Raw genomic sequence first — 13556 nt, forward strand, 5'->3', positions numbered from 1 at the left:
TAAGAATTGTGACAAGGCTGCCGAGTTTCAAAATACGAAAACAAGTATTTTTTGCGCTAAGTACAGGGAAAAGGTTTTGGGCGTGCAAAATACACAAAGGCGTAACAATTTTATGATTAGTGGTTAGTAACTGTTTGTAGATGGTATTGGTGTGGTTAGTAGTCATTTGTAGATGGTATTTTGATCATAATTCATGCAAGTATGGTTAATAGCGCTAATGTCTTTATGAGAAATAAGCAAGCAATCCAATATAAGCATTAATTAATCAAACCAAAACTAAGGTCAAACCCAAAATTACTAAATAAAATTTTGTTTCTACTCAATCCATTAATTTCATAATGACGTAGTAAAATGAAAAAAAATGGTGTAAAATTTATTAAACATCGGGATATCGTGTGGTAGTTTAAAAATACCTTATTCTCTTTCCGATTTATAATATCAATTCAATCTCAATTGCATTTTTTCGTATCTGATTAAGAAATGTTATGCTAAATATTAGTTTTTAATTATTCCATTTTCAGAATTATTTTTTTTTCAAAAATGTAATAAAGGATGTTTTAGACCAAAATTGAATACAGTAACTAAAAATTGGAGCAGTTCGCAATCTCTTTCTTTTTTTAGAGATCTCGCAGGCCAAATGAAAACAGCTGTACAATGAGTTTATTTAAAGATTTCGAAAAAGATTTCTTGCCCTTGAACAGCTGTTTTTCTTGTTTAGTTTGCTAAACTCAAGTTTGTCGTTGGCGCTATCTTGCAACTCTGCTCGCAAAAAGAACAAAATTGCTTTTATTTTATTTTTGTTCAATCTTTTGAAAAAAATTTAGTTTCCATGGAAACAGAATTACCACATACGCGAATTCGCACTATTATGAAAAGTTCATTGGATACTGGTCAAATAACAAATGAAGTTCTTTATTTAATGACCAAGTCTACAGTGAGTTTCAATGAGAAATTCTTAAATTGTCATTGACTAATTTTTTTTTGCCGTCACAGGAAATGTTCATTAAGCATTTCACTAAGGAAGCATATTCCAACGTCAAAAAGACTACCAATATTCTAAAGTATGAGCACTTAGCTGATCTGGTACAAAATAATGAAAATTTGGAGTTTCTCTTGCAAATCGTTCCACAAAAGATTACAGTGAAAAATCTCCAAGGCTTGCTCAAGCAAGATGAGAGTAGTGGTGAATCTTCATCAGAGGAAGACAACTAGAACCATCCAATGCAAAAAAAACATCGATTATATACGTTCAGAATATTTAGTTTATGAAAAGTTACTCTCAAGAATTTCATTTCTCATTTTCAACATTAAAACAAATTAAGTTTCTATCAAAAAAAAAAAAAAAAAGAAAAAAAAAGAAATAGGTTATATTATTAAAGAGGCCTCTATTCATATTTGTAGTGGAATTATTGTGTTTGCATGATGAATGGGTTATCCCATCTTCGTTTTCGTCTAAGTCGGCCATCGTTTTTATTGATATGTGCCAAATTTGGTTAACGTCTTTAGGTAAGCATCGTGCAATTTTTGTACGAATTCCTCGTCGTTTTGTATCAAGTAATTGAAAGCCTGAACAAATTGGTATTTGTTAAGTGGCTCTTGTTTGTTCACTGGTAAGTGATGAATGGTGTCCTCTTGTGCAGTTGCTGGTGCTTTGTCGAACATAGTAGGGGGCATAAGAGCCGGCTTATTAGTTGCCTCTGACAAAATTGGAGCAGCATGTTGTTGCAAATTTAGATTAGAGAATATTTTGCTAAGTGCTATTTGCTCTCCAGGTAGAGTACTTGGTGAACATGTCGCTGCTTGTAAGGCCTTAGCGAAACCGAAGTCAGGCCCCTTATTTGTAGCAGCTGTCAAGGGTTTTATATCCAATGCTCCACTACTGCATTGTCGAGGCAATTTTTTCACAAACATTGGATTAGAATTGTCCATAGCGACACTTTCTAATAGTGAACAAGACAATCTGGTTGTTCCGTTGCTTGTTGTCCCTTCTTGCTGCAGTGGCACTTGTTGTGGCGTGTGGTATAGGGCATTTCCATCGTCTATGAGTGCCGTTGTTTGCGGCCCGGGTGCTATATCACGTTGTTGTTTTTCCACTTGTTCTACTGATAGAGTATTCGGTAAAATCCGTGGCGTATAGGATATATCTGCTGTTGGTTTGGCTGCAGCAAAAAATTTCAAAACATTGCCCGATGCTATATTTTGTGGAGCTGCTGGTTGGGTATGCTGGGCTTGTTGTTGAGGCTGCTGCTGCACCGGCTGATGATTATTGACATTATTATTAGCCGATGCAGAATTTGCTTGTTGTGTAATGTTAAAAATTTGTTGGGCATCCGATAGCATCTTGAATATACTCAAGTTATAATTATCTTCTTTGGCTTGAGTTCCATCTACCGCATTCTCCCTATTATTTTCGATGCTCGTTGTCGCAGCACTTTGAACCAATTCACTTACCAGTTTACTGATGCGTTCGCATTCAAGACTATTATAAAACCAGAAACCTCGTATGCGTGATCTTTCATTGCGATACAAAAGAAAAGGTGCTTGCGCCTGCAATTCCAAGTGATTGGTGATTGGTTCTACAAAAGAAGTTGTATTAAGACGATTATTTATGAAAATACTGTGAAAGGGTTGCGCATTGCGGCTGTAAATAAAAAAGGCACCCTCTACGTCCGTTTTCTCCCATTCGTTTTGCTCCGAATTGAATATATAGAATGCCACATGTGATGATGTATCAACTATGTCTTTTGCGTAAGGATCAACCTTTTTAATGGCCGCTAAATTCATACGCGTTTTGCTCTTATCTGCCATTTCAGTTTCTTTTTTCTTTCCGACTTTTTTGCAAAGGATTTTTTGGATTTTTCGCAAAATCGAGATTTGTTAAATTAGCAATCAAGAGCGAGAAATTTCAATAGCTTTACTTTTTGTTGGTTGTTACTATCAATGTTGCTGCAGTAGATAACAACGACAGGAATAAAATGGTATTAAAACATAGATTGCAAAATATGACATAAAAAAAAGTGCAAAGCTACCCTGTTCACTTCGATTTGTTGTTGTCGGCTATTATTTTGATTAGTTTATGTGCATTTTATAAATTTTTGTAGAAGAAGTAGAAGAATCGCATTGTTTTCCTAAATAATTATGGAACGCAACAAATCGTCGAGCAGCTCAAGCAGAGGTACAAAAAAAGTGCATGCGGGGAATGAATTTTTTGCTTTGGGCTCAAAAGGATATCGTGATGAAGCAAAATCGAAAATTGTTTCAATTAGCAAAGGCGCCACGGCCGCAGTAGATCGCAAACGCGAAGCTGGAACTTCATCGTCTTTAATAGCGGCTAAAAAAGCAAAACTTGGCGCCGGCCTGAGATCACAGAATGAAATTGGCCCGGGACCACCTGGGCCATCACATGAACCATGGGAACAAATGGCCACCGATATCGAGTCAGTTGACATTGTGGAAACTGTAAGTGCAGCCGGAGAGCAACATGATACTGACACAATGGTTCGTTTAATATGTGGTTGCATTAAGAACTTGATGACATCATATACGAAATCAAAACCAGACATGGTAGCATGCTTAAGTATTCTGTATTTGGCTAAGGTGCATCCAGAATATTTTGCCAATGATATTATTACCTCAGGCTTATTGCACATATTAAGGCGTGATTTCAATAGTAAAATAAGGCAAAGCTCGTACTCGCACGTATTGGCCGCCAATTTATTGGCGCGCGCTTTTAGCGACAAGCAGCATTGGCCGGAAATTTTCCTACGCGTTTACATAGATGATGCTATTAATGAACGATTTTGGTCTGATAATAGTTTGTGCGCACCATTTATAGAAAATGTGGCGGCTGCATTTAAAACACGTACACCTCAGTTGAATTTCTTGCAAACAGACGCAACTGGTCCGAATTCAGCTAGCAATACTGCTGCGACAGCAGCCGCCAGCGCTTCTGTTGGACCTTCTCAACAACAGCAGCAACAACAATCGACAACTTCGATTAATGTTGATGATGACTCTTGTGATAACTCGGAGGCGAGTAGCTCCGTTCGTCCGGCTGCAGACGTAAAGCACAGCTGCGAATCGTTTTGTGAGGTCAAGGATCGCTATGCCGAAAATGAGCTTATAGTAAAAAAGTATGTCACAGATGCCATTAAGGAACAACTCAATAAACGACAACAACAAGAATGCTATACTCGTAACTTTTTAAAGTTTTTGTGCAAAACTTCCGGTTTAGTGGAAGTACGTTATTCGTGCATTTCACGTTTGGAACTTTGGATACATAATGGTAAACTGGTCAAATTTGCTCAGGAGCTCTTATCGTATATTTGTTTCAATGTACGTGCAAAGCATTCCGAGGATCACGATGTTCTAGCAATTTTGGTGAAAATGCGTCTCAAAGCCAAACCGCTTATTAATTTTTATATGTCATGCATCAAAGAAATAATACACTTGGAGCCGGGAATACTAAGTGTAATATTAAAATTTGTCGTGCAAAATGAATTATCAAATACTCGAAATCCGAATAATATGGGAATGCTAGGTACTTCTATATAACATAAATTTCAGTACCTAAGTGCCTTTAAAATAAACTCTTGTATGTTTTCATTTACAGCCACGATGTTTCAAACAGCACCAGACGATTCCGCTAAGCATTTAGCGGAGATTTACAAAGAGTTTCTTTTGCAACGTGACGACTGTTTACGCACGTTACGAGTGTTTTTAAGAGAATTAGTGCGCATGTTACGCAACGATATAAATTTGGTTGTCTTTTGCAAAGTCTTCTTAAACTCTCGCCCGGAACTTAACAAACAAATTGAGAGTTCAGAATTTAGGGATCGTATCTTCCATTCTATTGTCGACATAACATGCTTGTGCATGCTGCTTTCAGTTTCGCCGCAAGTAAGGGAGGCGAGCATCTCTTTGAGAGTTAATAAGGACAACAGCAGCAACAATGCCATCTTAATGAAGTTTTATAACCAAATGTGTCAAATACAATTGGATTCCGTATCATGGATGTATGAAATTGTGCCAAGTCTATTCAAATTGCAAAGTGCCGAATTTAATCAGGGTCTGCACAAGATACTGTTGCTCGAAAATCCCGAGCAGTATTCACGTCACGATCAATGGCCTTCAGAGCCTGAACGTACTACGTTATTGCGTTTAGTTTCAGAGACTCCCATACATGAAGAAACTCTCCTGCGTATTATTTTAATCGGTATAACGAAAGATATACCATTTAATATACCTGACACTTTCGACATAATTATACTGCTGTTGAAGCGAGCTTCTACTATGCGCATAGCTAATTGCCCGGTGGTGCAAGCCAATAAATTCGACATTATCGATTTTCTATTCAGCATGTCTGAGTATCATCATCCCGAAAATATCAATTTGCCAGTTGATTACGAACCGCCTAAATTAGCTATCATTGTACTTTACTGGAAGGCTTGGCTAATATTGCTAATGGTTTCGGCACACAATCCCTCAACATTTGGAGCATTCTGTTGGGATCATTATCCCACAATGAAAATGCTTATGGAAATGTGCATAACGAATCAGTTTAATGAGTCAACAATGAGCAAAGAAGAACTGCAGGTAATTAAATTGATACAAAGTCGCTTTAATATCCATCACTTGTTTTGAGTCGGATCAAATAGGAAACGATTTGGTAGAATATATACAAGGTACGAATTAAGTTTGTCCTATCACCATATTTTCACCCAATTTGACGTGACGTCGTTGCACATACATACGTCGACATGTTCATATAAGTTTATAGTAATTAGACTTAAGTGGTTAATTAAGTAGAAGCATAGGGCGTCAAAGATTTTAACGGTGGTGGGTATTTGGCGCCAGCCAAATATAACTTTCTTACGTCTTATATAAATATTTTAAGACTTTAGTCTTAGAATTTATTCTCTGGCTAAATAATAATAATAATAATAATATTTTCGGAAAAGGATGTTTCGAAAGAAAGTCCGCTCAAAGTTTTGAAATGTCTCGTAGGCATACATGCCTTCTGACTGAAGTTAATTTTGTTATTATATATATATATATATATTAATCTGCAATTCTAGAAGAGTAAAAATGATTTTTCGCTTGCAAATATCCGACTTCACGCTGTTCTCTCGAAGCTTAAATATATGCTCGAAAGTGTCTGTTCTGTTGCATCTGTCGAAGACGAAATCTTTTTACGATTTACACTTTAGCGCATGAAGAGAGAGAACGGTAACACATGTATAATTCTGTAGTCGAATTTATAATCGACTTCTGCAAGAACAGGGAATCTGCCGAAGCTGGTTTGACATAGACAATACTTTCGGTACGTTTGGGGAAGAGAAACATTTTTTTCAGGTAACGAATGGACTTTTTTTTTAAATTTCCTAGGAGGAACGGATAAACTGAAAAGGTTTCCTCCCCTCTGCTCTGAAAGCAATTTCATTGATAGGGTAAATTCGAAGAGATGTGGTTCCCAATTTTTATTTAGCTTGCGTCCAGATCTTTAGTTTTCATTTACTTTTTCTTTAGATTGCTACTGTGGAGCGTGATCATATCGTAGAATTCGAATCGTATTTAGCCGCTCAAACATCGCTAGCGGTCATTACCGAGGAGAACGCCATATTGACTTCTCAACTAATGCTTATGGATCCAATGGGTAGCGCGAGACGAGTGCCTAATGTGGTCTTGGAACAATTAAGATATTTAAATAAAACATTAAAAATCGGGCATCTGCTATGTCGTAGTCGGAAGCCAGATTTACTATTAGATATCATACAACGTCAGGGTACAACGCAATCTATGCCTTGGTTATCGGATTTGGTACAAAATAGCGAAGGCGACTTCAATCATCTGCCCGTGCAATGTTTATGTGAGTTCTTGTTGTTCAATTCAAACACAATTAATGAAGAGAATAGCCGCCATGCCGAGTTGGTGAATTTCTTGCGTAATGTTATAATGGACCCCACGTACAGTAAGCAAACTGTTTGTGAGATATTGGATTATATATTTCGACGCTTATGTTCGTTGGTTAAACAATCTCGTTTGTCGGCTTTGCGTGGCCTTAAAATAATATTTAACTGCAACGATTTAAGTGGGAATGACTGGTTGCTAAGTGCCATACCGCAAATACCCCATTTCAATGACAATAACGAGGTGCGAAGTGTTATTATTCCCCATTTACGTTCCGCATGTCAAGTAGAAAATTCACCCGATTTGATTATGGCTTATATACAATTCATAGCGGCTCATACTTTGGACGATTCCGTCACGTTTATGTTGAATCATGTCATCGATATGGCTCAGTTAATTGTTGAGCGCAGTACGATGTTCCAGCATATAATTCCGTTGCCCGAAGGCACGCCAACGCCGGCGAATGATCAAAGTCAATTGGAGCAAGAGAATCGTTTACAAACTCTGAAATGTTTATTCGTCATGTTCAACAATTACATCATTAAACTGCGCGAAACCACTACATCATCGAGTTACGAGACTTATCAATGGACGGAATATCCAGATTTATTTATGGTGCAATTCAACGATGGTATACAGTTACCATTGCACTTGAATATTATACACGCCTTCATTATATTGCTAACTCACTCAAGCAATAATATGCCTGAATCTATACCTATTTTGGATTATTGGTTTCCCTTGGGTGGAAGCGTACCAATTGCCTACATTCCCAATATGCCGCATGAGCCGGTTCAACTTTTGCCTGACTGGCTTAAGTTAAAAATGATACGTTCGTCTGTGGACCGCTTAATAGAAGCGGCTATACGTGAATTGACTCCTGATCAGATTGTCTTGTTCGTGCAGAACTTTGGTACGCCGATTAATTCGATGAGTAAATTATTGGCTCTCTTGGATCATGCTGTCATCGAACAATTTGATACAGTAAAGAATGCCATACTTAATAAAGCCTATTTAGCCCAACTGATTGAAATACAGCAAGTAAGAGGAGCTAAAAATGGTCATTTCACTGTTCAGGCATTAGGCTTGTACTCACATTCGCAAACTGTAGCTGATAATCCCAAAATCCGAACAGACGTTCTGGAGGCTGTTGATCTATGCGAGTTAACACCTACCACCGTTCCCAGTAATAGCAAGGAATTATCATCTGTGGACACGAAAGAAGTTGTTTACAATCTCTTGAAATGTCCACAACCCAAACGTTTTAATGATGAACAATTTCGTCAGGTGTTGAATCAATTGCTAAGCAGCAAAGATTCCAACATCGCGCACCAATTAGAACAAGCAAATACGGAAAATCTCATACTAAACGTTCTCCAACCACAACAAATTTTAGCATTATTAAGATCGATTATAAAATTGCAGCCGCGTCTAGCAGCCGATCCTAACAGTCGCCTGGTAAGGGCGTTGAAAGCGAAACATAGGGAATCGAATCAGTCATCGATATTTGTTTCGAGCATAACTCACTTAATGGAAAGTAATCAAAGTAATGTAACGAAGCCCACCCTTAAGACGCCATCATCTGAAAGCACATTGCGTAATATGCTGGTCCAATTTAGCAAGCGCATGAAATCGTCTTCGAAAACGAATAGTGATCCCATTAATAATTTATATCGCGATGGTATGTTAGTGGATCTTTTAGCTGAGAATGACCCCGAATTGTTTACCGTTTACAATAAAAATGACTTGCATCTCTTGTTCTCGAAATCCTGTGGAGATTTCCGTTATTATTTATTGTCTTGGATTTGTCACGAAGCCAATTGGGACACAATTATAGCTACTCTAAATTATCTTTTAAAATGCAAGATAAACGATTTGGATTATGCGGCAGTTTTGAATTTTGTGGAAGCCTTAATTAACAATCCCAAATTGTGGCAAGGACGCGATCGCAGTGTTTTGAAAGCCGATCAATCGGAAAATATTTTCACCTTAAATGATTTGGAATTGCGCATGTTCACCGAATTCATATTAAAGGAGGGCGAAATCGAATTAAAAATCCATGAATCACAGTACGCCTTCGAGTTGTGCTGCCGCATCAATCTACTGTTCCGAGTTACCAAGAAATGCACATCGAATTTAATCAAATTCATTGAGTATGTGTTTGCAACAAATTGCTCCGAAAAGTTGCGTTTGAAGGTGTTGAGACAAATGTACATTATGTATCCATCCATTAAATTTATAAGAAGTCAAGAGATGGAAGACCATACGGCAAAGCTGCAAAATCTGAGCGGTTGCCAAGCAGATAAAGTATCCAATAATTTGATCACTTGTCTCGGTAATTTATTTACGAAAAAAGACTTTGAAGCCTTCTCCAGTGATACCGAATTACTAATACGGAAGCTTGCTGCCTCCCATCCTGCCTTGTTCCTACGACAATTAGGTGTATTGTCTTCTCTTATACAAGGACGTGGCCAATTGAGTTTACGTGTTATACGCGATGAATACCATATGCATCGTTTTATACAAATCTTGCGTACTTTAGAGTTGTTGCAGCCCATTTGCTTTGACGACGTTTACAAAGAGGAATTCCAAGGCGCTTTGGAATGCTACTTTACATTTTTCAAACAATATAGCAATGTCAAGGAAGCGTATCACATCTTAATTAAATTTATTGAGCTGCTGCAGGGTTACATTAATTCGAATCCCTCCAATGCGTTGGGATTCATTGAACAGTATGTTGAAGTACTGATGGCTTTAGCAAATCGTTACAATTCTATTTCGTCGCTTCATCAGCTTGTTCAAGGCATTACTTTATTGCAGCAGAAAACTTCCAGCAGTAACTTAAGCAACATTGACATCAAGCAAGATTTCGATTTTGAGGAGACTTCGAGCGAGTCGAGGAGCACGGCTCAGACTTCCTCTTTAGACAGCGAGCCGACACCTTCGACATCAGATGGCATAGGCAACTATCAGCTATATAATCTAGATATTAACAGCAGAGGAGCGGTTACCTTCGCTATATCAGGCTCATTAAATAAATCAACTGTCATTTCTCCGCACTTTGCAAACCTAATAAAAATCGTTAAGCATTCTAGTGCAGAGGATACTATATTGGGACCGCTTCAGGAAATCGAATGCATGACTTCAAAACGTTTCGCTTTCCTTAGCGAGCTCTTTGATCGATTGCTGGAATTGATCTTCTCGCCCAGTGCTCAAATTCGTTCGAACGCTTTTATACTGTTAATAAGGCATTTAAAACATAATCCCGGACGCACTGACGTCAACCGTTGCGCCTTAAATGCTTACATACAATGCTTAAGAGATGACAATCCCTCCGTGGCCGCTACTGCAATCGATAATTTAGTGGAAATGACTTTATTACTACAAGAGCACGCCGTCGAAATTTTATCGGTTTCGTTCGCTTTAGGCATTAAATCGCGTCTTAACACTAATTCGCAAATTAAACGAGTACTGCAGACAATTATGTTGCAACATGGTTATTGAAATTAACCTATTTAATATATGTATGTATAAATTGTATTACATTGGATGGACTTTAAATAAAATAAATTAACATTACAATTAATAATTTATTTAATTGCACCATTCTTATCGTTTTTACCCGATGACAAACGAAGAATTATAAATAGTGAGTGATTGTGCTTAAAGTAGTAGTTATTGCGGTTACACTTTGTACCGATTCACCCATATTTAAATGTTGAAATTGTTTCTCACTTCTATTACAGTTCGACGCAAGTACCACTGATTATTTTCTATACAATATGAAATTGTTTCTCACGTCAGCTCCTCCGTATGGAGTCAGTACTTATAATAGACATTTATACAAACATTTTTATTAAATGTTGGAGTCAGTACTTATAATAGACATTTATACAAACATTTTTATTAAATGTTTGTATAAACTCTTAGTTCGTCTTCGATATTAAAATGGCTTGGTTTTTAATAAGTCGGCTACCAGCTTTATATAATTTCTCTTATATCGATTTGGACATATACAAGGCAAGCAAGCTTTGAGCAAAAAAAAAAGGAAAATCGATAAGAAAATTTGAAATTTCTAGACGCTTTATTAAAAGCAACAAGCCTACCACCATATTCGGAATAATTACGAACAAGAGTAGGAAAAAAAAAATTTGGAGTATTCATAGCACTACTTTCCGCCAGTACCATTTTGAAATATTCCAGGAAATATTTGACATAATAAAAGGCACAATGATACTATACTTCAAGGTCAAGAATATTTGGAAAATTCTTTTTAATTCTTTTTCGAAATAACTTAACATTTGTTGCTGCTGAACGACTTGACTTTCACTTTTAGTGCGACATTGCTACTATTCATTTTCAGCTTGCAGTTAGTTCTTTATCATTTTTATATTTGTTTTCTTTTTTCTCCCTTTTTACATTATTGTATATATATTAATTTTACTTGGACGTATTTACATTGATACTAGTGCTAGAACATTACATTGGTTCTTATATAACAAATTTAATTTTTTAAAATTATGCATATATTTTTTTACATATATATAAACATATATATATGCATATATATTTGCTTATTAAATACAATCAATACAATAGTTTTAGATTAAGATTTTTATTTTTTATTACTTGGATATGGGGAATTATTTTTGGTTATCTTGTACGCTGCCGGTACTTGCCCTTTACTGTTTTTTTTTTTTTTTTTTTTGTTTTAGACATATCCTTATATCAATTCGAAATAAACTTTTGAATAGAAAATAAGTGAAATGAGGCTATATTTGCCCTACGATGTGAGCCTCCCACATAACCCGACGTAGTTGTTTTTAAAATTGCTAAGATTATTGATATTTGAGAAGACGATATAAAGCCACTGCTTCCTTGATACGATTAAAAACCACACAAAACGTCTCAATTTCAATAAATAATTCCTAAATCATGAAAAATAGTCATCGGGGAGTCCCAAAAAATAATGCTTGCTTACCTTCACGTTAATAATTTTGTTACGAATCAATGATTGCAGGAATACACAAACTAACCGCACCAAACGCGATTGCATAAACTTATCTTTAACGGTCTCACAAGATGATATGCAATTGCTTATGTACAAATGGAGAAATTCCGTAGGCAAATTAACGGAAGTGGTCAGTCTGGAATGAATATTCAAATCAACGAATTATTGTGCATTGTATTCAATCCATAAAACGCTAATATCCTTGCCTATTAACGACTTCCATCGAATGCAGAGTAATATCCATATTCACTAGGACGTGAAAGTACTCTGTAATTTCTGGTGAATCCATTAGCTTTAGCAAAATTTCTATTGAGATTAACGGATTGTTTTCGACCAATCGTGGTAACTACGAAAACATTCATTTAAATAAATTATAAATAAATTTATTATCAATTAAAGTAAACGGCTTAAACTTACTTTTAAGGGAGAAAGTTTAATTTGATAAACGAAAAATGGATTCTTCTGCAATTCATTCAGTAGTAATTTTTGATCTTGCAAGTTCAAAGGCTGATTAAAGGCCAATTCCATTAACTCGCGCGTATTGGTGCTGACGTGATTGCTCTTATCATATTCGATTCTCTGAGAAAATGACTCAGTCAAATCGAACCAGATCAGTTCATGCTCAAAATCCATTAAAGGAGGAGTGATAGAAAAAAATTCCGGAGGTGGTAAATTATTCACCGACATTATCTGCTTTTTCTCCCGGTGATGAAGTGTTGTGCATTCAATTAGGATTATGCCCAATTAACAGCTCCAGTTTATGATAATTATGATTTATATAACTCCCTTTACATGCAATCCAATATAATGACACAAATTGAAGTTTTTGTTGTGCTGCCTTTCGCTCTTCGTTTTGTTTTGCTTTTTGTTTTCCAAAGTTTCTCACACTACATATATATGCCTACCGACTAAGCGGAATTTAAACGAATTTCTTCTTTTTTTTTGTTTGTTTGTTTCTACGGGTAGCCAAATGTTTGGATATAATGTGTAATATTTTAGAGTTTTTTTTTTCAATAATCTTGAATTAGTTTTCCTTTGCTGACTTGTTTCATATACCGCAAGAGTGAACATTTTGTTTCGATTCTATTTTATCGTAAGGCGGGAAAGGCATGCAATGTAAAATAAATAATAAATATTATTTGTATAACTTTATTATTATTAATTATTATTATCAAAGAAATCTTTGCGAGAAACAGAGCGGACGAAATACATAGGGACACCAAGAAATGCTTCAAAATTACTCTCAGAAAATTCTCTTTTGTCTTTCTGTTATTAGCAGCTGTAGTAGCGCTGTTAGTTAACTGCTACTTGACTGCTTGGTCTTTTAATCTTTTTCTTCTTGAGCAAGAACAAGAATTGTAAAAATTGTGTAAGCAAGAGGAAGAATTGCAAAAATTATGTGAGCAAGAACAAGAATTGTAAAAATTGTGTGACCCGGAGGAAGAATTGTAAAAATTATGTGCCATAGGAAATATAAGTGTCCACATACCTTCACAGTTTTAGGTCGGTGTATAGTATAAGTGGATTGCATGTAAAATGTCAAATCTTATAGTATACGAAGTTTCGGTTTATTTCGATCAGCCGTTTGTAGCGTTTTTGATTGGTTGAATTTTTGTTTATATTGCGACCGTGATTT

The 13556-nt window shown here is 36.1% G+C and overlaps 4 protein-coding genes across 4 annotated transcripts; 2 read left to right on the forward strand and 2 right to left on the reverse strand.

Moving 5' to 3' along the window:
* The first annotated feature begins 776 nt into the window (after positions 1-776).
* Positions 777-1314, forward strand: LOC119636779 (chromatin accessibility complex 16kD protein). The gene is made up of 2 exons (XM_038032385.1): positions 777-934; positions 994-1314. The coding sequence occupies exons 1-2, from the start codon at positions 830-832 to the stop codon at positions 1210-1212; spliced, it is 324 nt and encodes a 107-aa protein (XP_037888313.1). The 5' UTR covers positions 777-829; the 3' UTR covers positions 1213-1314.
* Positions 1315-1375: 61 nt separating this feature from the next.
* Positions 1376-2955, reverse strand: LOC119636224 (mRNA-decapping enzyme 1B). The gene has a single exon (XM_038031479.1). It carries the CDS (start codon positions 2806-2808, stop codon positions 1471-1473), a length of 1338 nt encoding a protein of 445 aa, XP_037887407.1. The 5' UTR covers positions 2809-2955; the 3' UTR covers positions 1376-1470.
* Positions 2956-3049: 94 nt separating this feature from the next.
* On the forward strand, positions 3050-10488 carry LOC119636223 (integrator complex subunit 1). The gene is made up of 3 exons (XM_038031478.1): positions 3050-4540; positions 4613-5595; positions 6529-10488. The coding sequence occupies exons 1-3, from the start codon at positions 3139-3141 to the stop codon at positions 10411-10413; spliced, it is 6270 nt and encodes a 2089-aa protein (XP_037887406.1). The 5' UTR covers positions 3050-3138; the 3' UTR covers positions 10414-10488.
* A 1135-nt stretch (positions 10489-11623) lies between these two features.
* LOC119636225 (CCR4-NOT transcription complex subunit 11) lies at positions 11624-12890 on the reverse strand. Its single transcript, XM_038031480.1, has 4 exons — positions 12338-12890; positions 12127-12266; positions 11891-12056; positions 11624-11837 (listed from the first exon to the last, which is right to left on the reverse strand). Exons 1-4 carry the CDS (start codon positions 12605-12607, stop codon positions 11748-11750), a joined length of 666 nt encoding a protein of 221 aa, XP_037887408.1. The 5' UTR covers positions 12608-12890; the 3' UTR covers positions 11624-11747.
* Between the last annotated feature and the right edge of the window lie 666 nt (positions 12891-13556).

The sequence above is a fragment of the Glossina fuscipes genome, unplaced genomic scaffold (assembly GCF_014805625.2).
Source record: "Glossina fuscipes isolate IAEA_lab_2018 unplaced genomic scaffold, Yale_Gfus_2 28, whole genome shotgun sequence".
Lineage (NCBI taxonomy): Eukaryota > Metazoa > Arthropoda > Insecta > Diptera > Glossinidae > Glossina > Glossina fuscipes.